This window comes from Kogia breviceps, chromosome 8 (assembly GCF_026419965.1).
Source record: "Kogia breviceps isolate mKogBre1 chromosome 8, mKogBre1 haplotype 1, whole genome shotgun sequence".
Lineage (NCBI taxonomy): Eukaryota > Metazoa > Chordata > Mammalia > Artiodactyla > Physeteridae > Kogia > Kogia breviceps.
In genome coordinates, this window is record NC_081317.1 from 21,899,010 (window position 1) to 21,924,864 (window position 25,855).

The window sequence follows — 25,855 nt, forward strand, 5'->3', positions numbered from 1 at the left end:
GACCTTGGACACCTAAGGGGATGGGAGGAATCACTGCACAACCAGACTGGGGGTCAGGCCTGAGTTCCTGTGGTGGGAGCACTGAGTCCAAGATGCTAGACTAACAGAGAACCTTAGGCCCCAGAGAATATTAATCAGTGTGAGCTCTCCTGGAGGTCATCATCTCAGCACCAAGACCCGGCTCCACCAAACTGCATGCAAACTCCAGTGCTGGATGCCTCAGGCCAAACAACCAGCAAGAAAAGAACACAGCCCCACCCATCAAAAAAAATGAGATGACAAAAAAATGTTACAGATGAAGGAGCAAGGTAAAAACCTACAAAACAAAAAAATGAAGAGAAAATAGGCAACCTACCTCAAAAAGAATTCAGAGTAATGATAGTAAATATGATCCAAAATCTCAGAAATAGAATGGAAGTATGGATTGGGAAAATACAAGAAATGTTTAACAAAGACCTACAAGAACTAAAGAACAAACAGTGATGAACAACACGATAACTGAAATGAAAAATACACTAGAAGGAATCAATAGCAGAATAACTGAGACAGAAGAACGAATAAGCGAGCTGGAAGATAGAATGCTGGAAGTAACTGCCGAGGAGCAGAATAAAGAAATAAGAATGAAAAGAATTGAGGACAGTCTCAGAGACCTTTGGGACAACATTAAAGCACCAACATTCAAATTATAGGGGTCCTAGAAGAAGAGAAAGAGGGTCTGAAAAAATATTTGAAGAGATCAGAGTCAAAAACTTCACTAACATGGGAAAGGAAATATCCACTCAAGTCCAGGAAGCACAGAGAGTCCCATACAGGATAAACCCAAGGAGAAACATGACAAGACACATATTAATCAAACTAAAAAAAATTAAACACAAAGAAAAAATATTAAAAGCAGCAAGGGAAAAGCAAAAAACAACATATGAGGGAAACCCCATAAGGTTATCAGCTGATTTTTCAGCAGAAGCTCTGCAGGCCAGAAGGGAGTGGCAGGATACATTTAAAATGATGACAGGGAAAAACCTACAACCAAGATTACTCTATGCAGCAAGGATCTCATTCAGATTTGACAGAGAAATCAAAAGCTTTACAGACAAGCAAAAGCTAAGAGAATTCAGTACCACCAAAGAGCATTACAAAAAATGCTGAAGGAACTTCTCTAAGCAGGAAACACAAGAGAAGAAAAGACCCACAAAAACAAACCCAAATCAATTAAGAAAATGGTAACAGGAACATACATATTGATAATCACCTTGAATGTAAATGGATTAAATGCTCCAACCAAAAGACACAGACTGACTGAATGGATACAAAAACAAGACCCGTATATAGGCTGTCTACAAGAGGCCCACTTGAGACCTAGGGACACATACAGACTGAAAGTGAGGGGATGAAAAAAGACATTCCATGTAAATGGACATCAAAAGAAAGCTGGAGTAGCAATACTCATATCAGACAGAAAAGACTTTAAAATAAAGACAGTTACAAAAGAAAAGAAAGGACACTACATAATGATCAAGGGATCAATCCAAGAAGAAAACATAACAATTATAAATATTTATGTACCCAACATAGGAGCACCTAAATACATAAGACAAATGCTAACAGCCATAAAAGGGGAAATCAACAGTAACACAGTAATAGTGGGGGACTTTAACACCCCACTTACACAACAGACAGATCATGCAGACCATAAATAAGGGAACACAAACTTTAAATGACACAATAGACCAGACAGACTTAATTGATATTTACGGGACATTCCACCTGAAAGCGGAAGAATACACATTCTTCTCAAGTGCACATGGAATGCTCTCTAGATTAGCTCACACCTTGGGTCACAAATCAAGCCTTGGAAAATTTAAGAAAATTGAGATTGTATCAAGCAGCCTTTCTGACCAGAATGCTATGAGGTTAGAAACCAATTACAGAAAAAAAAACTGTAAAAAACACAAATACATGGAAGCTAAACAGTATGCTGCTGAATAACCAAGAGATCACTGAAAAAATCAAAGAAAAAATTTAAAAATACCTACAAACAAATGACAATGAAAACACGACGATCCAAAACCTATGGGACGCATGGGCTTCCCTGGTGGCGCAGTGGTTAAGAAACCGCCTGCCAATGGAGGGGACACAAGTTCAAGCCCTGGCCCAGGAAGATCCCACATGCCGCGGAGCAACTAAGCCTGTGTGCCACAGCTACTGAGCCTGCTCTCTAGAACTTGCGTGCCACAACTAAGCTTGTGTGCCACAACTACTGAGCCCATGTGCCACAACTACTGAGCCCGTGTCCCACAACTACTGAAGCCCATGCATCTGGAGCCCATGCCCCGCACAAGAAAGGCCACTGCAATGAGAAGCCCGCACACCGCAACCAGAAAAAGCCCATGCACAGCAACAAAGACCCAATGCAGCAAAAAAAAAAAAAAAAAAAAAAAACCTATGGGACACAGCAAAAGCGGTTCTAAGAAGGAGTTTTACAGGAATACAATCCTACCTCAAGAAACAAGAAAAATCTCAAATAAACAATCTAACCTTACAACTAAAGCAACTAGAAAAAGAAGAACAAAGAAAACCTGAAGTTAGTAGAAGAAAAGAAATCATAAACATCAGAACAGAAATAGAAATGAAAAAAACAATAGCAAAGATCAATAAAACTAAAAGTTGGTTATTTGAGAAGATAAAATTAATAAACCTTTAGGCAGACTCATCAAGAAAAAAAGGTAGAGGATTCAAATCAATAAAATTAGAAATGAAAGAGGAGAAATTACAAGTGACACTGCAGAAATACAAAGGATCATGAGAGACTACCACAAGCAACTATATGCCAATAAAATGCACAACCTGGAAGAAATGGACAAATTCTTGGAAAGGTACAACTTTCCAAGACTGAACCAGGAAGAATTAGAAAATATAAACAAATCAACCACAAGTAATGAAATTCAAACTGTGATTAAAAAAAATCTTTCAACAAACAAAAGTCCAGGACCAGATGGTTTCACAGGCAAATTCTATCAAACATTTAGAGAAGACTTAACACCTATCCTTCTCAAACTCCTCCAAAAACTTGCAGAGGGAGGAACACTCCCAAACATGTTCTACAAGGCCACCATCACCCTGATACCAAAACCAGACAGAGATATCACACACACACAAAAATTACAGACCAGTATTACTGATGAACATAGACACAAAAATCCTTAACAAAGTACTAGCATATAGAATCCAACAACACATTAAAAAGATCAAACACCATAATTAAGTGGGATTTATCCCAGGGTTGCAAGGATTCTTCAGTATACACAACACAATCAATGTGATACACCATATTAACAAATTAAAGAATGAAGACCATATGATCATCTCAATAGATGCAGAAAAAGCTTCTGACAAAATTCAACACCCATTTATGATAAAAACTCTCCAGAAAATGGGCATAGAGGGAACCTACCTCAACATAATAAAGGCCATATATGACAAACCCACAGCAAACATCATTCTCAATGGTGAAAAACTGAAAGTATTTCCTCTAAGATCAGGAACAAGACAAGGGTGTCCACTCTTGCCACTATTATTCAACATAGTATTGGAAATCCTAGCCATGGCAATCAGAGAAGAAAGAGAAATAAAAGTAACACAAATTGGAAAAGAAGTAAAACCGTCACTGTTTGCAGATGACATAATACTATACACAGAAAATCCTAAGATGCCACCAGAGAACTACTACAGCTAATCAGTGAATCTGGTAAAGTTGCTGGATACAAAATTAATGCACAGAAATCTCTTGCTTTCCTATACACTAATAACAAAAGATCAGAAAGAGAAATTAAGGAAACAATCCTATTTTCCATTGCAACAAGAGGAATAAAATACCTAGGAATAAACCTACCTAAGGGGGCAAAAGACCTGTATGCAGAACACTTTAAGATATTGATGAAAGAACTAAAAGACGACACAAACAGATGGAGAGATATACCATGTTCTTGGATTGGAAGAATCAATATTGTGAAAATGACTATACTACCAAAGCAATCTACAGACTCAATGTAATCCCTATCAAATTACCAACGGCATTTTTCACAGAATTAGAAAAGATTTTACAATTTGTATTGAAGCACAAAAAACCCCGAAGAGCCAAAGCAATCTTGAGAAAGAAAAATGGAGCTCGAAGAATGCAGGAAATCAGGCTCCCTGACTTCAGACTATACTACAAAGCTACAGTAATGAAGACAATATGGTACTGGGACAAAAACAGAAATATAGATCAGTGGAACAGGATAGAAAGCCCAGAGGTAAACCCACACACCTAGGGTCACCTAATCTATGACACAGGAGGCAAGAATATACAATGGAGAAAAGACAGTCTCTTCAGTAAGTGGTGCTGGGAAAACTGGACAGCTACATGTAAAAGAATGAAATTAGAACACTCCCTAACACCATACACAAACATAAACTCAAAATGCATTAAAGATCTAAATGTAAGACCAGACACTACAAAACTCTTAGAGGAAAACATAGGAAAAACACTCTTTGACATAAATTACAGCAAGATCTTTTTTGACCTACCTCTTAAAGTAATGAAAATAAAATAAAAAATAAATAAATAGGACCTAATTAAACTTAAAAGCTTTTGCACAGCAAAGCAAACCATAAACAAGACGAAAAGACAACCCCCAGAATGTGAGAAAATATTTGCAAATGAAGCAACTGACAAGGGATTAATCTCCACAACATACAAACAGCTCACACACCTCAATAACAAAAAAGAAAATCCAATCAAAAACATGGGCAGAAGACCTAAATAGGCTTTCAGCAAAGAAGACATACAGATGGCCAAGAGGCACATGAAAAGATGTTCAACCTAATTATTAGAGAAATGCAAATTAAAACTACAATGAGGTATCACCTCACAGCGTCAGAATGGCCATCATCAAAAAATCTACAAACAATAAATGCTAAACAGGGTGCAGAGAAAAGGGAACCCTCTTGCACTGTTGGTGGAATGTAAGTTGATAAAGCCACTATGGAGAACAGTATGGAGGTTCCTTAAAAAACTAAAAATAAAACTACCATATGACCCAGAAATCCCACTATGGGGCATATACCCTGAGAAAACCATAATTCAAAATGACACATGCACCTCAATGTTCAGTGCAGCACTATTTACAATAGCCAGGACATGGAAGCAAACTAAATGTCCATCAACAGACGAATGGATAAAGATGTGGTATATATACATAATGGAATATTACTGAACCATAAAAGGGAACGAAATTGGATCATTTGTAGAGAGGTGGATGGACCAAGTGACTGTCATACAGAGTGAAGTAAGCCAGAAGGAGAAAAACAAGTATTGTATATTAACACATGTATGTGGAATCTAGAAAAATTGTACAGATGAACTTATTTGCAAAGCAGAAATAGAGACAAAGAGAACAAACGTATGGACACCAAGGGGGAAAAGAGGTGTGGGATGAATTGGGAGATTGGAATTGATATATACACACCATTAAGTGTAAAAGAGACAACTAATGAGAACCTGCTGTATAGCACAGCTAACTCTACTCAATGCTCTGTAGTGACCTAAACGGGAAGGAAATCCAAAAAAGAGGGGAAATATGGATACATATAGCTGATTCACTTCAATTTACAGCAGAAACACTGTAAAACAACTATACCCAACTTAAAAAAAAAAAAAAAACCTCGTCAAAATTTGTGGAAATCCTCCAAATACTTTGGCCAAAAGCACTGTCTCTGGTCCTTCTCAATCTCAGGTCCACTCACTTTGGAACTCATAAACTCTCACCCTTTGAGCTAACTGCTGGGCACCCCATGCATCTACCTCCTGCCTCTTTCATCTACAACTAATGAAACGAGATATACTTCAATGTTGCATAGGTCTAATTACATCTATTAAAAATAACCATGCTTTAATATAGCAATCCTTTTAAAGATAAAGACGTCAAACGCCACATTTTGCAGCCTGGAGATTTCTTTATTGGAAAAGACATCTCCACAAAACACTTTACTCAACCATGCTGGAAAGGCCTTTATCAAGTGTAACTGACTAATCCTTGCACCACCAAACTCCAAGGAGTTGACTCCTGGATCCACGTGTCTCATCTAAAGAAAGCCACAAACCCTTATGGGACCTGCACACCAACTGGTGACCTCACCCTGAAGATTTCCAAGAACTGAAGCAGATGACAGCCAAAGGAGACAGCTTTCCCGAAATGATGAGACCAGGCCCGTATACCCTTTTCTTGCTCTTGTTTCTTACCTTATTTCCCCCTCTTTCTTGGAAAAGCAATGCTCTTGTCCATATGTCCCGATCCATTGCAAAAGGGGAAAACCCTTCTGACTGTTGGATATGTCACCAGAAACTCGAGTCTGTTCACGATGGCTGAGACCCCTTGGTCTTATCTATAACCAGTTTCTCTTTAATCCCATGTCACTGCCAATTATATCTACAAGCCTATGGATGTTACCTACTGGGTTAGGCTGTAACTGCATGTTCCCATACCTGTTTCAATCTTTCTCAAGCCATAACCATACTAGCTCAACCTTGCTCTTTTTACAAAATACATACCTTTTAATCCCTTTTTAAAATTTTATTTATTTTGGCTGCGCTGGGTCTTTCTTGTGGCATGTGGGCTCTTCGTTGCGGCGCACAGGCTTAGTTGCAGTATGTGGGACCAGGGATCGAACCTGGGCCCCCCACATTGGGAGCACGGAGTCTTAACCACTGGATCACCAGGGAAGTCCCCCTTTTTAGCCTTTAAATGCAGCTTTTATGTGGATGCAAGGTTGCTCTAAGGCAGGTATATCTATAGACTTTAATGATTCAAGATAAAGCAAAGTCATTATGTGACAACTTTAAATTGAAAGATGGAAAGATGGAGAGTTTAATGCCTGCAAAGGATGGTTTGATAATTTTAGAAAGAGGTCTGGCCTAAAAAAAAAAAGTCAAGATAACAGCAGAAACAGCTTCTTCCGACCAAGAGGCAGCAGACTTCCCCAGATGCCACTAAGAAAATTGTTGAGAAAGAATATCTGCCTAAACAGGTTTTTAATGCAGATGTTTAAGTGCCCTATTATGGAAAACAATGCCACAAAGGACGCTTATTAGTAACAACGAGAAGCAAGCACCAGGATTTAAGGCAAGAAGGGACAGGGTGACTCTACTGTTTTGTGCAAATGCAGTGGAGTTTATGATCAGGGCTGCCCTCAACTATGAAGCTGGTAACACAGAACCTTGAAGGGAAAAGATAGACACCAGCCGGGATGAGAACACTTTCTGCACTGGTTCCATCAGTGCTTTGTCCCTGAAGTCAGGAAGTAACTTGCCAACAAGGGGCCGCCTTTTAAAGTTCTTTTGATATTGGACAATGTCTCTGGCCACCCAGAACCCCATGAGTTCAACAATGAAGGAGTCAAAGTGATCTACTTGTCCCCAACATAACATCTCTAACTCAGCCCCTGCAGCAGTGGGTCATTCCACATGGCTCATTCCACATGGTAGTCTACGGAAAGGACTGTCAGTGCTATGCAAGAGAACCTAGACAGAGAGGACATCATTACAGTCTGAAAGGATTACATCATTAAAGACACCATCGTTGTTAAAAGAAAAAGCCATGAAAGCCATCAAGCCTGAAACAATAAATTCCTGCTGGAGAAAACTGTGTCCAGATGTGCATGACTCCACAGAACTTACAACAGAGCCAACCAAGGAAATGATTAAAGAGATTGTAGATATGGCAAAGAAGTGCTGAAGGGTTTCAAAACAGGATCCTGGAGAAATTTAAGAGCTAACAGAACGAACAGAAGATGACTTGATGGAGATAGGTGCTTCCGATGGATCTGGGTACAGTGAATTGAAACTTTCTGGAAACGATTCACCATTCTAGATACCACTAAGAACATTCATGATTCATGGGACAAGGTCAAAATACCAACATGAACAAGAGTTTGGAAGGTGATTTCAACCCTCATGGGTGACTTTGAGGGGTTCAAGACTTGAGTGGAGAAAGTAACTGCAGATGTGGTGGAAATAGCAAGAGAACTAGAATTACAAATGTAGCTTAAAGATATGACTCAATTGCTGCAATTGCATAATAAAATTTTTAAGGAATGAGGAATGCTTCTTATGGATAAGCAAAGAAAGTGGTTTCTTGAGATGGAATCTACTCCTGGTGAAGAACGCTGAGATGACAACAAAGGATTTAGAATATTACATATATAAACCTACTTGGCTAAAGCAGCAGCAGGGTTTGAAAGGACTGACTACAATTTTATTTATTTATTTATTATGGGCTGTGTTGGGTCTTTGTTGCTGCACACGGGCTTTCTCTAGTTGCAGGGAGCGGGGGCTACTCTTCGTTGCAGTGCACAGGCTTCTCACTGCAGTGGCTTCCCTTGTTCCAGAGCATGGACTCTAGGCAAGCGGGCTCAGTAGTTGTGGCACATGGACTCTAGAGCACAGTCTCAGTAGTTGTGGCACATGGGCTTAGCTGCTCCGTGGCATGTGGGATCCTCGCGGACCAGGGCTCGAACCAGTGTCCCCTGCATTGGCAGGTGGATTCTTAACCTCTGCACCTCCAGGGAAGTCCCTCCAATTTTGAAAGAAGTTCTGGTGTGAGTAAAATGTTATCAAACAGCACTGAGAGCTACTGAGAAATTGTTCATGAAAAGAAGAGTCAACCAATACAACAAACTTCAATGTTGTCTCATTTTAAGAAATTGCCCCAGCCACCCCAACTCAGCAACCACCACCCTGATCAGTCAGCAGCCATCAATGAGGCAAGACCCTCCACCAGCAAAAGGACTGTGACTTGCTAAAGGCTCAGATGCATTTTTTTTTAGCAATAAAGTATTTTTTAATTAAGGTATGCACATCGGTTTCTTAGACATAATGGTATTGCACAATTAACAGACTACAGTAGAGTGTGAACATAACTTTTATATGCACTGGGAAACCAAAAAATTCGTGTGATCCAATTTAGGCAATATTTGTTTTATTGCAGCAGTCTGGAAGTAAACCCACAATATATCCAAGGTATGCCTGTGAACACAAAGATAAACAAATCTAGACAAATTATAATCAAATTGTCAAAATCCAAAGACAAAGAACCTTGAAAGCAACAAGAGGAAGTAACTCATAGTAGAAAAGGGATCCTCAATGAAACTATCTTATTTCTTCTCAGAGACCTTGGAGACCAGAAGTCTGTGGGTTGATATATTCAAAGTGCATAAAGAAAAAAACTGTTGGTTGAGAATTCTATATCTAGCAAATCTGTTCATCATAATAAAGTTCATTAATGAAAAGACCACAGCTAACATCATACTCAACAGTGAAAAACTGAAACCTTTTCCTCCAATTATCAAGAATAAGACAAGGATACCCACTTTAGTCACTTCTATTCAACACAGTACTTGGGTCCTAGCCAGAGCAATCACGCAAGATAAAGAATTAAAAGCCATCCAGCTTAAGAAGAAAGAAGTAATATTATCTCTTTTCACAGATGACATGATCTTATGTGTTGAAAACCCTAAACATTACTTACACACACACACAGACAAAAACTGTTGAACTAATAAGCAAATACAGCAAAGTTACACCATATAAAATCAAAATTCAAAAATCAGTTGCATTTCTATACCCTAACAGTGCACAATCCAGAAAGGAAATTAAGAAAACAATTCTACTTACACTATCATCAAAAAGAATAAGTTGCTTAGGAATAAACTTAACCAAAGAAGTAAAAGACTTGTACACTGGAAACTACAAAACACTGCTGAAAGAAAAGTTGACACAAATGAATGGAAAGACATCCCATGTTTATGGACTTGAAGACTTAATATTGTTAAAATATTTATACTACCCCAAGTGGTCTTTCGCAGAAACACAAACAACCATCCCCAAATTCATATGGAATCTTAAAGGACCCCAAATAGCCAAAACAATCTCAAGAGAGAAGAAAAACGCTGGAGGCCTCACATGTCCTAATTTCAAAACATACTACAAAGCTACAGTAATTTAAACAGCATGGTACTGGCATAAAGACACACAGACCAATGGAACAGAGAACCCAGAAACACACCAGTGCATATGGCCAAATGATTTTCAACAAGAGTACAAAGACTACACAATGTGGAAAGGATAATCTCCTCAACAAACGGTGCTTGGAAAACTTGACACCCACAGACAAAAGAATGAAGATGGACCCTTATACCACACACAAAAATTAACTCAAAATGGATTAAAGGCCTAAACATTAAGACCTGAAGTGATAAAACTCCTGAAAGAAAATATAGGAGGAAAACTTCATGACATAGGATCTGGCAATGATTTCTTGCCTATGATACCAAAAACACAAGCAAAACAAAGCAAAAACAGGCAAATAGGACTACATGAAACACAAAAACTTCTACATAGCAAAGAAAACAATCAGAGCAGTGAAAAGGAATGGAATAAGAAATGAAATTTTTCATTAAAAAAGAGGCCAAGGACTTGAACAGACATGTCTCTAGAGAAGGCATAGAAATGTTTAATGAGTATATGAAAAGATGTTCAACATCACTAATCATCGGGGGAATGCAAATCAAAACCACAAGATATCATCTCATACCCATTAGGATGGCCACTATCAAAACACAGAAAATAGTTAACTGTTGCAAGGATGTGGAGAAACAGGAACTCTTTGAGCACTGCTGATAGGAATGTGAAATGGGTGCAGTTGCAGTGGAAAACAGCATGGAAGTTCCTTACAAAATTAAAAATAGAATTATCATGATTCAGCAATCTCGCTTCTGAGTATATATACAGGAGACTGAAAACAGATCTTGAAGATACATTTGCACACCCATGTTCACTGCAGCATTTTTCACAATAGCCAAGAGATAGAAGCAACCTAAATGTGTATTGATGGATGAATGGATAAAGAAAATGTATCTACATATAATGGAATATTATTCATCCTTAAAAAAGAAGGAACCTGTTGTACGCCACGACATGGATGAACCTTGAGGGCATCCAGCAATTCCACTTCTAGGTATGTATCTCAAAGAACTGAACACAGGGACTCAAACAGTATTTGCACACCACTCTTCATAGCAGTGTTATTAACAAGAGCCAAAATGATGGCAATAACCTAAACGCCCATTGAAAAATGAATGCACAAATCATGTGGTATATATTTATGACAGAATATAACTTCGCGTTAAAATAATGAAAAAAAATGAAATTCTGACACATGATACAACATGAACCTTAAAAACATCATGCTAAGTGAAACAAGCCAGACACAAAAGGACAAGTACTGAATGATTCCATTTATACGAAGTGCCTAAAAGAGTCAAAATCATAGATGAATGAAAAAAAGTCAAATAGTGGTTACCAGGGGCTTGGGGGAGGAGAGAATGGGGAGTTAATGGTTAACTACTAAGTTTCAATTAGGGATGATGGAAAAGTTCTGGAGTGACTTCCCTGGCGGTCCAGTGGTGAAGACTCCATTCTTCCACTGCAGGGGACATGGGTTCAATCCCTGGTCAGGGAACTAAGATCCCACATGCCAAGCGGTGTGGCCAAAAAAAAAAGTTCTGGAGATGAATAGTGGGGATGATTGCACAACAATTGAATGTACTTAATACCACTGAAGTGTACAGCCAAAAAGAATTAAAATGGTCAATTTTATGTTATGTATATTCTACCACATTAAAAAAGAACTCTAGGGACTTCCCTGGTGGCAGAGTGGTTAAGAATCCACCCGTCAACGCAGGGGACACAGGTTCAAGCCCTGGTCCGGGAAGATCCCACATGCTGCAGAGCAACTAAGCCCATGCACCACAACTACTGAGCCTGTGCTCTAGAGCCTGCAAGCCACAACTACTGAAGCCCACGCGCCTAGAGCCCGTGCTCTGCAGCAAGAGGAGCCACCACAATGAGAAGCCCATGCACCACAACAAAGAGTAGCCCCCGCTCGCCACACTAGAGAAAGCCCACATGCAGCAACAAAGACCCAATGCAGCCAAAAATAAATAAAAAATAAATTTTAAAAGGAACTCTAAAATAAGTAAATAAAAGTGAATTAACTGACAGGAGAAGCTTTGTCTTGTCCTGAGACCAAAATTTCTTCAATAGAAACTCATTAAGTGGAAACATTTTTAAATGCAAGTTCTTCACTTTGAAGTACAATGTGTCATAGATAAAGAGCATAAAGTAAAACAGGTTAATAAAAGCAATTCTATAAGGAATCCAAAGAAGTTTAAAACCTTTTGATGGTCTGATTTAACCCCAAAAGTGAATTTAAATATTTAGACAATAGGCCAAACTAAATATCCTTTAGGCAATTTTATGTAAGCAGTTACTGAAACGAAACTTTTGATGAATATTGTACAGCAGGATTTGAGGTTGTCTTCTGTGGCTAGGACACGGTATTTAGAAAGTTCATACTGGGTAAAGGACTTATAGGTAAGATAAAAACAACTGCAAGTTAATAATAAAAATAACATGTGGACAACACATTTCACCAAAGGAGGTACATCAATAGCTAAAGAACACATGAAAAGATTCTCAGTATCATTAACCACAAAGAGATACCACTTCAATCACTAGGTTGGCTATAATAAAAAATACAAATAATAACAAGGGTTGGTGAGGATGTAACTTCATCAGGAACCCTCATACACTCAAATTCAGAATGTAAAATGACACAGTCACTTGGAAAACAACTTGGCAACTTCTTAAAAAGTTGAACTAAAATTCACCATATAACACAGCAACTCCACTCAGGCATCTAAGAAAAATGAAAACATTACGTCCACACAAAGACTTGCAGACTAATGTTCAAAGCAGCATTATTTTTCACAGCCTGAAAATGGAAACAACCCAAATGTCCTTCAACTGGTGAATGGACAAAATATGGCACATCCATACAATCAGATAATATTTGACAATAAAAAGGATTAAAGTACCGATATGCTACCTCACAGATGAATTCAGAAAACCACATGGATGAACTCAGAAACAAGTTAATGAAAAACTAAAGACGACCACATATGATTACATTTAAATAATATGTACAGAAAAAGCAACTCTAAGGAGACAGAGAGTAGACTGATTAGTGGTTGCCTAGGATCAGGGTGGGGATGGGATTACTCTAAATGGGTGTGAGGGATCTTATCAAGATGATAAAATGTTCTAAAATCAGATTGTGGCATCAACTATACAACTTAGTGAGTTGGCTAAAACTCACTGAATTATACATTTGAATGACTTACAATATATAATTTATACCTCAATAACAGTAAAGAAAAAGGGGGGGGTTATGTTCCAGATTCCCAACTGGTATTTACATAAAACTTCCTCTTATGAATGCTGGGGAATGTAACAAGTAAACATCCTGGAACAAGCCTCTTCTCAAAATTTTTACATATTTAATTCTCTCTATAGATTATATCTTTCCAGAAAAAAAACCATGGTTTCTATCCTTTCAGAAAAAAACTTAAGCCGGGGTGAATAATTCTGATGAGCCATATTCCTTTCATGACTAGAATGGCTCCAGCTGGTCCACTTGGCAATAACTACAGACTAATTTACCCCACAGCAACACTTGAACTACTGTGGGGTGGTGCACAAGGAAGAAACCAAAAACATCATCCAGAAGTAGCATTGCAAACTAAACCCATTAAATCACAGCAAATATTGCTGAATCTCAGATGAGCATTAAGCATCTCTTCACTTCCAGAAGCCGAAAGTTTACCCGTTTCGTTCTCTTTCTATAGGAGCTGCCTCAAATTTCAACTTTAGGAACTTTGCACCACTGCTGAGTCAGTGGGGCTCCTCTAGAACCCTATGACCTGAGACCCAAACCTAACTGACCCAGGGTTTTCAGTTCCTTTTTCACAGTTAGAAATTATTACTGACTCCACCACTGACATCCATAAGACACAACCCACTAACATCTGTATAGTCTATTCCTGTGAAGTCTAATTTCATAGCAGAAAACTTAACTGAAAATTTATTCTGTATTGTTTCTACATTCTTTTCTCGAATTTTACTATCAGTGGAGTCCCTTTAGATTTTAGGATATGTATTCTCCAGATGGTAGAGGATCATAATGTCAGTTTCCTATGGTGGACAAGTCAAGCTACATAAATGAGATAACTTTGCAAGTACGAGAATAGACTCCCCATCTAATGGTAGCAGCTGCTACCTGAAAAAAGCTGACACCCGAGACCAGCTGACTGCCCCACTGAAATATGGGCCCAGTACTGTCAGCCCTTATAATTTTTAAAAACAAGACTCTTTTTTGGTGGGTATGAAATTTCCTAATTTTCAAATGATGACAACTAATTACACACACACACACACACACACACACACACACACACACACACACAACCACCTTACCATACAGGCCAACTAAAACATGTAAAAGGGCCCAATCTTAGCTTGTGACCTTTGTCATACAGAATGTTTGCACTTAGATTACAAGAAGCTGTACTTAGTATAGGCAAACTTTTTTAAAAATAGAATTCTATTTTGCAAAAGACAATCCATCCAAAATAGCTGTTTTCAGTACCCGTTTACCCCCCCCAACCCCTCACCTATTTTCCTAGAACTGTTACTCTCATGGCTGAGACGGCCCAGGAGCATGCCACAGAGATTCCCAATCCCCACGGCCAAAGTCTAGAGGAAAAACAGGTTGCGGTGCTTTGTCCAATCCCTGAAGGCAAACTTGTTTGAGCTCTACTGACTTGTTCCTGTGCGCAGCATTTGAGCAATTCTGGCAACGAGTATTCAAAAAGCATACTGCGTTGTCACGAAGCCAGAAGTTCAGTAGCTTAAATGAGTTATTTTCTACTAGGGAAACTTGAATATGCCAAAGAATCAAAAATGTTTAACTTATTCCCAGAGCTTCAGAAAGTACCAGAAGTACCAAAGAAAGAAACCTCAGAAATCATTAGTCCCACCCCTTCACTTTACCAGTAAAGAAACTAAAATTCAGACAGGTCAAATGATTTGTTGGAAGTTGGTCAGCAAACTGGGACAGAACCCAGATTACCTGACTACAGTCAGGTCCTCTTTCTATAAAACTACATGGTAGTGAAAGCAGAAGCTAGGAGAGAAGAAAATCTTAAGAGGTTAGTAAGATGGGCCCTGTGCACCCCTCTTCTGCTTTTAAAATTCACATTTGGCTTTGCAGAATCATTTCACATCTCATACTACTACTTTCTTTTCATGTGACTTTACCAACCTGAATCACTATCTACCGAAAGTTGACATCCTTGCAAAGAAGAGGGATGAATGACAAAAAGTATCTTTTTTCTAGCTGCCAACCCATCAAAGTTGCAGCTACTAATCAATGCTGCAGCAGTTTACACCCCAGGTTTTTAATGAGGGACTAATGTGACTAAATTTCCTACTAACCAATGCTGTGGTAGTATACACCCCCAGTTTTTAGTAAGGGACAATTCTGACTAAATTTCCTACTAATCAATGTTGTGGTAGTTTACACCCCACGTTTTTGATAAGGGCCAATTGTGACTAAATCCCACCGCCCATCTTACTATATTTCCAAGAATTACTCTGCAGAATGAAATCCCCGATGCCTGATGAGGCCAGAATTACTTTTGAACGTCTTCTCGCATTCTTTGCATTCGTATTCTCTCCTTCCGGTATGAATTTTCAGGTGTTCTACAAGGATTGAGCTTCGACTAAAGGTTGCTCCACAGTAGTTACATTCATAGGGTTTCTCTCCAGTATGAATTCGATGATGTTCATTAAGAGATGAACTCTGACTGAAGGATTTTCCACAGTCCTTACATTTATAAGGCTTGACGCCCGTATGAATTCTCTGATGACGGCTAAGAAGCGAATGGGTAGGGAAGGCTTTCTCACACTGGGTACATTTGTAAGGTTTTTCTCCTGAATGAAGTCTCTGATGATAAATCACAGATGTAAAATGGCTAAAAGTCATCCCGCAATCATTACACAAATACGGCTTTTCTCCAGTATGAATCCTCTGATGTCGGGTAAGGCAAGAATTCTGTCTGAAGGCTTTCCCACACTCACCACACTTATAGGGTTTCTCTCCAGTATGAATTCTCTGATGTTTGGAAAGGGATGAGCTATGACTGAAGGATTTTCCACAGTTGTTACACGTGTAGGGTTTTTCTCCAGTATGAATTCGCTGATGCTGAATAAGAGATGAACTGTCACTGAAGGGCCTCCCACATTCTTTACATTTATAGGGTTTCTCTCCAGTGTGAACTCTCTGATGTTTAATGAGGTGGGCACTCAGGGTGAAAGATTTTCCACAATCATCACACTTGAAGGGCTTTTCTCCACTGTGGGTTCGGTGGTGTGGTGTGAGTGATGAGCTGTCACTGAAGGCTTTTCCACACTCATTGCACATATAGGGTTTCTCCCCAGTGTGAATTCTCCTATGTTTGGTCAGTGAGGCGCTATAGCCAAAGGCTTTTCCACATTTGCTGCATTTATGGGTTTTTTCTCCAGTCTCAGTTCCCTCATCTTTATCTACGGCTGCATCTTGACCTAAATCTTTCCAACATTTTTCACATGTAGAGGAGTTTTTTCTCTTACTAAGGGATGAGTTTTGAGTAAAGGCTACCCCACAGCTACTGCACTTCTGGGACTTTTCCCCCAAATGGATTTTCTGATGTTTCTGATGTTCAGTTAGAGATGAAGAGTGACTTAAGGCTTTCCTGCCTTCATTACATTTTCGTGGCTTTTCTCCACTGTGTTCCTTGCGGTTCGGGACAAGGTCTGAATGAAAACTGAAGGGTTTCTTGCCTTCATTGTACCTCCGAGATTTCTTCCTTAAGTAGACTCTGAGATGTTTAATTAGGTCTGAAGGTGGTTTGAAGTTATTTCCAAAAGGGCTCTTTTCTGAGTCAAATTCCTCACCCTTATTGCCTCTCCCATGAGTTTTCTTTTGTGTGATGGCTACTTGTGAATATTCCCTATCACTATGACACTCTTCTAGTCTGCCATAATGTTTCCAGGATTCTCCTGTCAAGTCACAATCACCACTCATTAGATACCTTTCTATTATTTTATCTAAAGTTGATTCTTCCATAAGAACATCTTGATTTCCGCCAGATTCCTTCAATTCACCGCTAAGTTCACACTCTAAAAGAAATAACAAATAGAATATTTCCTGTTTGCAATAAAGGAAGCTGCTGCATTTGGGACTAAAATAGGAACAGACACAGTAGAGACTGTAAGGAACAGGGCGTGGACAATTCTGAGTCTCATAAAACAGGGAAGGGAAAAGTGACATGAGGGAACTAGGGAAACTTAGAGCTTAGAAAAATACTGAGGAAGATGAAAGGTTTGTGCTTTATAGTTAGAGATGAAAGTTCTCACCCTCATTTCAAATTTCTATAATAGGTTCAAACTTATTCCTCTTACCATCCAATCTATTCTCCTTCCAAATAATAATGATAGTGCAAACATTTATTGAATAATTACCAAATGCCAGGTCCCATACCAAGCACTTTACTTGTATTTCACTTAATTTTCACAATAACCCTATGAAGTAGGTCCTATTATTATCCCTGTTTTATGGATGTGACTACTAGGCACAAAGAGTGTAAGCAGCTTTCCCAAGGTCACAAGTACTATAAGTGGTAGAGCCAGATTTTTAACCCAGTCTGACACCAAAGCCCACATTTTTGACCCCTATACCATACTGCCTCTCCTCAAAGCAGCCAAATAGCACTAAGTTTATAGACAATGTTAATCACATCACAGATATGCAACACCACCTATGCTAGACTTTCAAAGGTTACCACAATCTGGCCCTACCAACCTTATGAATACTCTAACCAGGCATCCGTTTAGGGTCCCTACTACACGATCACATCTTAATACTTCATACTGCCTAGAATTCAATCCCTGTGCACCTTCACTATCACAAACACAGAAATCTGATAGGGCCTAGGGTATGAGTCCCACAATCTCCAACACCACCCTCTCAAGATCTGTGCTCCTCTCAGAACCCTGAATTCCTTTATTAACCATATCATTCATCCTGGCTCTTAGTTATGAGATTCCAGTGTCACTTTCATAAGACTGTTTTTTTAACCAGATAACTATAAAATACAAAACCCTGGATGGCTCTCAAGACTTGACAGTCACCAACATGCCATCCAGACTAAGGAAGACCTGGAAGCTTAGGGGGCCACATGAGCCACAGCCATGACCGCATCAGCAAACACCAGAAGCATCTGGGAGGCCAGGGTAATGCTTGTGGCACATGTCACCACAGGGTCAATTTCGACAAATATATCACCCAGGGTTACTCTGGGAAAGTTGGTACGAGGCATTACCACTTAGCAAGGAACTAGAGCTTCTGCCCCAATGTCAACCTGGATAAACTGTGGACCTTGGTCAGTGAGCAGATATGCTAAATGCTGCCAAAAACAAGACTGGAGCTGCTCCTATCACTAATGTGGAGCAACTGGGCTACTACAAAGTTCTGGGGAAGAGAGAGCTCCTAAAGCAGCCTGTCATTCTGAAGGCCAAATTCTTCAGCAGAAGAGCTGAGAAGGTTGGCAGGAAGTGGGGGCCGGGGGGGGGCACTGTCCTGGCAGCCTGAAGCTACATGGAGGGAGGTTCATTAAACGCTAAAGAGTGCTTTTCAAAAAATAAAGAAATAAGACATAAAATCTTATTATCCAGAAGTTAACCATTATTAAAAATGCTGTGTATTTTCTTCTGGAAATTTTTCTGTACATTGTAGAATAGAAAATCCATGTATAATATGTAGGGTTACTTTTTTTTATTCATAATGCTTTCCCATCTCATTGGTTAATTCTTCACAATTTTAATCACATAATCCATCATATCAATATATTACTATTTAGTTATTTCCTTATGGCATGTTTATCAAATTATTTCCTCAGAACTGAGTCATAAAAGTGGAATCACTGAACCAAAGGGTAGAAAAATTCTATCACCACATAATACATGATGGTAAGTACCTGACTACTCATCTATGGTCAAATGCTTTCTCTCTAAACCTTTGCAAATTTCATTCATAATAAATAGTACTACTGTTCCTTAAATGTAAATTACATTGTTGACCAGTGATTTGGAACACTTTTTTCATGTTAACAGCTATTTAAATTTTATTTTTGTCAGTTATTTTGGTTAGCTATCTGCTGAAGTTCCTTGCTCATTTTTCTAACATACTCAAGTGTTCCTTACTGATTTGCACAAGATTTTTATAAATCATAGCCCTTGATACTGGCTTTGTCTGTCAAAACCTTTTTCTCCATTCTGTTGTAAATGACTTTTTAAATAAGTTGTACATCTAAATGATGCTTCTTTTACATAAGCATCTTGGTGGGAGAGGCATGTATTTATACCAATGCTGCTAGATTTTACTCAAAACACTTTTAGAATCCGTTTTCAAAATAACTCTCCCAAATGTACTTAAACATAAAAAGACAACTGCCATCCTTTATTTGTGTACTAAGCTAGAAACAGCCAATACATTGACTAAAATGAATGGTTAATAAGATGGAACAGAGCAAAGTAAATTATTGTTTTTTTCCTTAAAATAAACCAAGTTATTGATATATGTGATAATTTAATTTTTAAAAATAAAAACTTAATATGTTTATTACTAAAGTGTAAGGAAGAGAAGAATAAAGAAAAAATGTAATCCCTCAATGATAACCAGGGTTAACATGAATGTTCTCCAGACAGTAAAATCCCATATGTATCTATACATTTAAACATATACAGGTATATGTACATTTTTTCCTTTTAACAAATTGATTATACTATACATGCTGTCCATTGAACGAAATATTTCTTCTCCAAGACTCAATTCAATTGTTAGTTAAGCCCTTGCTCCTGTATCTTCCCACTGCTCCTTACACATGCCATCATTACGAAATACATCCCATTACCAACACGTTTAGTTCTGATGTCTGCATCTATGACATCCATAGAAACGTGCCTCTCAGAGCTCCTCCTCTGGGGTGCTTACCCAACAGCCCCCCACTACTGCTCAATGACCACCACAGCATCACACCAAGGCCACTTTCCCATGGGTGCTCCCAGTCAGTGACAAGTATGGCAGGGATACTAGGCCCATTTCCGTGAGGCATACGACTGTGATAGGTGACTCTTGGCGGGAAGACTCTTTTTTGGCTTTGCCAAGACTTCCTCAACCTGCACTTCAATCTAAGACTCGTCCTACCCAGGTTTCCTTCCTTCCCTCTCTCGTCACAGGTGTCAGACCTGCATCACACTCTGAACAGCAATCCCAGCCTCTTCCAGTCCCCTCCCCGCTTTCCTTCCCTGGAATTCTCCCCAGTAAGTCTCTGACCTGACTAACCGTATCTGGGCATCTGCTTCTCGAGGACCCAAACTAACAGTCTCCCCTGTTAAAATGAACATTCCAGGAAGGCAAGGTGGATATTCTAATCATCTTTCTATGTTAGCACCTAGCCCACCCAACATTTCCAAAATTCCTCCAAATGGCTTGGTAAAGTAACTACTTCAATTTTCTCCTCCACTTTTTACCAACTCACCTCGTCTGGAGCCTCTTGAGGCTTGTTTTTGCAGCAGCCATGGTAGTCCAGCCCACTTTAGCTGGGAAATCAAATCTAACTTGGAAACTGGAAAGCCTGCTCATAGAGAAAAGAATAGAAAATGGCTGTTTTTGCCTAGAACAAAGACATTCCAACATTCACAGCCTCTGGTTCTCCAGGGAAGAAAAGATGCTGCCAAAGAGACTTCAATACTGGCATTTGAGGAGAACATCGGGGAAGGTATGGCCTTGGCGATAGCAAAATGATGCTCAACATTTTCAGCTCAATGAAGCACAGACTCTTTTCTTGGAGGAAACATTGTAGAAAAGTACATTTTTAGGACCCAATTTTAGAATTAGTCACATCACCCCTGTAAGCCCAGCCAAAACAGTTAATAGCACTTATCTTTCAATAAGAATGGACAAAAAGATACCCAGCTTAGATGCTAGATTATGAAGAGAAAATGTCTTTACCCAGAAATTCAAGGTTCCTATAGTTCTCCAGCAGCACTTCCTTATATATCTCCTTCTGAGAAGGCTCCAGCGTCCTCCACTCTCCTCTGGAAAAGGTCACAGCTACATCCTTGAGTGTCATGGATTCCTAGAACACCAAAGACAGCCTTTTTGCATGGTTATTCCCAAACAGATCCTAAGAATTCAGAGAAGTAATTAGGATATAAAGTACTAGTTTTGATGGTATTCCAGTTTTTGAGAATTCCAAAGCAAACTTCAAGGTAGTTGTTACACATATATTACAAGTGACACAGAACAAGATTATGAAACAATCCCTGCCTTTGCCATTTAGTTCCTGGTGTGAAATGCTGTATAAGGATTCTCTGGCATGTCCAACACTGATCAAATTCACCCTAACACACTGATTTCTAGGATTAACAGAAAATATTAAATGAACGATACAAATTACATTCCCAAACCCGGAATCTGCAGAATTAATGTAAGCTGTACAGGCAATAATTAAACATGTAAGAGTAACATCAGTGACTATATTCTAAACTGTAATTTCCAGTTGGCTCTAAGTAGCAATTATTTTCTATCACAATCAAACAAGGATCTGTGTTCAATGACAAACTCACACTTACAATTACTACAAATTACAAATGAGCATAATTGATCATTAAAACACACTTTCCATAGCATCCTCTACAGCATGACATTTTGAGAGGCAGTACAGCAGAGAGACTATTAGCACTTGGAGTAGCTTCCTGTGTCTCCTGTAACAAATTACCACAACTCTGGTGGCTTAAGACAACAGAAATTTATCCTCCCAAATTCTGGAGGCCGGAAGTCTGAAATCCAGGTGTTGTGGGAACTGCACACACTTCAGAGGCTCTGAGAGAGAATCCATTCCTTGCCTCTTCCAGCTTCCTTGGCTGTCAGCATTCCGTGGTGTTCCTTGGTTTGCGGCCTTATCACTCCAATCGCCATGTCCCTTTCTCCTGTTCCTGTGTTCAAGCTCTCTCTAAGTACACTTATGATGGCATTTAGGGCCCACCCATATAATCCAGAGTAATTTCCTCATTTCAAATCCCTATTTTATCACATCTGCAAAGACCTTTCTTCCAAATAAAGTAACATTCTCAGGTTCCAGGGATTAGGAAATAGACATATTTCAGGGGGCCATTATCAGCCTACCAGAGCACATTATTTACCATTGTGAATAGGAATTTTTTTCCTGACTGATAATTATTGGTATACAGGAAACTACTGATTTTTAACCAGCTACTTTTCTCAGCTATTGTATGAGTTTCAGTACGTGTTCGGTTGATTCTCTGAGGTTTTCCAAAAAGACTACATTATCTGTAAGTAATATACACTAGCTTCTTTCATATCCGTACTTACCTTATTTCCAGAAAATACTCATTAATAGCAGTAGGGTAAGACATCCTTATCTTCTTACTTTTTATTGTGAGGACTGCTTTTAATTTTCCAACATCATCCAGCTGGAGAATTTTCTTATCGTGTTCAGGAAATATAATTCTATTTCCACCTGACCAATTTTATCAGGAATAACTGTTGAATTTTAATAAATTTTTTTGTTTTTATTAAAAGTCAGACATGATCAATTTTTGTAACTGAAGTAAAATAGCATATGAAGAATGAGCTCGAAGAATGAGCTCTAAGAATGTGAAGACTGTGAGGAAAAGAAGACTGTTTTAATTATTCTAGCATCTTTATACCACCCAGGAGGAGCTCAGTGAGTATCTACTTAAGAATGAAAACCTGTAATCATATATGGTGACATATGTTAACTAGACTTACTGTGGTGGTCATTTCACTATATATACAAATATTGAATCATTATATCGTACACCTGAAACTAATACAATGTTGTAGGTCAGTCAGACCTCAATTAACAAATTAACTTAAAAAGAATGAAAATTTCCGGTAAAAAAAAATGAATGAATGAAAACCAGTGAAAGGAAGCTTACCTGGGACTCAGTATTTGGAGGAACAGAAACTGTTTTATCTTCTTCAGGGTTCTCCTCTTGAGAAATAACAGAATCTTGAGAGATCATATCTAGGAAAGGGGAAAAAAAACAGTCCAACCTTTTAAATGAGCTCCTCAGACTAGAAATTATTACATATGTCACTCTGGAGAAAAAGGTCAGAAAAAACAGAAAAAAAGTTTTCCCTACGCTTTGAAGACACAGAGGACAGCCAAAGATACAGTTTCCTATTAAAACCCAAGCTTCCCCCCCACCTCATAAAACATCCTTTCAATTTCTAAGCTCACAAAAACTGATTTCATTCATTCCATATACCCACTGTTTTAACGTATTTAGTTTTCATAATAATCTTTAAAATATTTATAAGGTATATTAAGATGAAATAACACATCTGTTTTATGGAGTAATGTGTTTTCTTCATAGTCCTTGCACAGTGGCTTGAGCAAGAATCACTTATTAAATGAAAGTGCTCTTTCGGGGAGTTTACTTTCATATCTTGAGGAGATCTCTCCCACTTCCTTCCTCCATCTATTAATCTCACCTTCCTTTTCTTCAAGCACTTGGGTCAACTCCTCCACTAGGGTCACCACTTCCTCGCTACTCCCAGGATGTTGTGACCTGACCCAAATCCTGATCTCCCCTGGCAAAACGGTCAGGAATTGCTCAAACACCAAAAGCTCGAGAATCTGTTGTTTCGTGTGAATGTCTGGTCTCAGCCACTGAATGCAGAGCTCCCACAGTTGATTCAGGGCTTTTCTGGGTCCAGCCTCTTCGGAGTAACAAAACCACCTGAACCTCTGTCTGAAAAACTCTGGGTCAGCAGTGTCTCCTCTTAGGAGAGCTTCTTGATCCACAGGGGTCTCCATTCTTAGCACCTTGTTTTGTTCACTTGAGACAAAAGTGTGAGGATCTGGGGAGATGGCTGTCATCTCGTTCAGGCTACTTCAGCTTGCAATGTGTATCACCAGGAGGAATTCAGTCCCCTTTAGACTTTGAGTGTCAACACAGGCCACCAAAAGGCACTCTCCAGCAAAATATCAAGTGTTCCAAGGATCCACTTTATGGTCTTGCAGAAACTGTCAAGAAATATAAGTTATGAAATAAATGAAACAAATTATGACTCCTAAAAAACACTGTTCTTAGTTTGGTTCTGATACATACACATACATACACACACACACACATATTCTCAGAGGCCTAGAACCGCCCTACTGTATTAAAAGAATAATTTTCTCTGTAGATGAAAAGCTGAGAAGTTACTTGAGGGTAATTAAAGGCACCCTCCAAGAAAACAGTTTCTTCAGCCTAAATACTCCTCATCAGCAAAACATATCAGAAAAGGCTCACTGCTACAAGAGGATTCAAACCTATTCCACTCCTGCCCTCTCTCAATGAATGGCCACACAATTTCCCACCAGCTGCTCAACTGAGAAACCTGACTTCATATTTGACACTCAAATTTCTCACAAAATCAATAACCAAGTTCTGGTGGTTTTACTTCATAAGAACCTCTCCATTCTCTCCTACTGAAACTACCTAAGTACAGCCTTCTTCAATTCAGTCTCACACCAAAGCCTAAGGATTCCTTCCAATATGCAAGATATGGTCCTATCACTCCCCAACTGCCTCAAGATAAAATTCAAACACTGAAGCCACAAGTGATGGTCTAGAAACCCTGCCCTGATGACCTCACCTCCAGCTCTAGCTGCCCCTGATGGACACTGCAGCTGTAAGAAGGTATCTCTCCATTTCCAGAAACTCTAACACCTTCCACCTTTGCACTGGAGCCATTCCCTCTCCTTGGAATGCTGCCTTCTTTTCCTCTCCTACCAAGCTTACTCATTAAAACTTGACTCCTTTCCACTGTCACCTCTTGTATGAGGCTTTCTCCGATCCCCAAGTGCTCTTCTGCACAGAGCCTGCCCTGTGTTGCATGCATTTTCTCATTCCACAAATAACTGACCATATACAATGACCTGAGAGCGGGACCCAAAGGAGACAGGCATGGACGGTCAGACAGGGCCCCCATCCTCACAGAGCACCCAAGAAATGACAATACAGTCTGAGATGTGCTTCACCCCAGCAAGTGAGGACACTGTCCTCCAACTGCAACTATCATACCAATAATTACCCACCTCCGAGCACAAAGGCCGGCACACAGTATGCATGACGTCATTTATTCCTCCGCCAAATATTAGGCACCCACTACGTACCTGGCGCCGCGCTGGACACCTGAGACTCTACAGTGGCTAAGAAAGGCACCTGTCACGATCTCCAGGGAGCTTACAATAAAGGCTCTGCGAAAATGTGACGCAGGCAAAAAGAAGTTCTCAAACGAGGGGGGTGCGGGGGGGTATTTGCCCCGCAGGGGACGTCTGGCAATGTCTGAAGACATTTTGGCTATCACGACTGAGGAGGAGGGATGCTACGGGTACCTAATGAGTGGAGCCAGAAAGGCTGCTAAACAACCCGCAATACACGGGACAGTCCCCTACCCCCATGCTCACACAATGAATTTTCCCGCCCAAAATACCAAAGTAGCGAAGTTCCAAGACCATGGGCGCAGGGAAGCGATGGAGGAAAGCTCCATCCAGGAGCGCTCCCACCTCCCGCAGAAGCTGCGCCGTTGAGTGTGCAGAGCGAGACTGCCCTCGGCCCCCACCCCGCCCAAGGTGCGCCCTCGGAGCCGGCGACCTGGCCGCAGCCCCCAAACTAAGGGCCCGGGGCAACCACTACCTGCGTCAGGACCCGCAGCCATAACCCACGCCACCGCAACAAGCTTCTAGAAACTGGTCCTGCAGGAGCTGCGCGCGCAAG

General features: G+C 39.6%; 1 protein-coding gene across 1 annotated transcript; it reads right to left on the reverse strand.

The window, feature by feature from the left end:
- Positions 1-433: 433 nt before the first annotated feature.
- On the reverse strand, positions 434-25,855 carry ZNF483 (zinc finger protein 483). Its single transcript, XM_059072247.2, has 6 exons — positions 25,775-25,855; positions 23,580-24,114; positions 23,021-23,109; positions 21,048-21,174; positions 20,575-20,670; positions 434-17,155 (listed from the first exon to the last, which is right to left on the reverse strand). The coding sequence occupies exons 2-6, from the start codon at positions 23,965-23,967 to the stop codon at positions 15,585-15,587; spliced, it is 2,271 nt and encodes a 756-aa protein (XP_058928230.1). The 5' UTR covers positions 23,968-24,114; positions 25,775-25,855; the 3' UTR covers positions 434-15,584.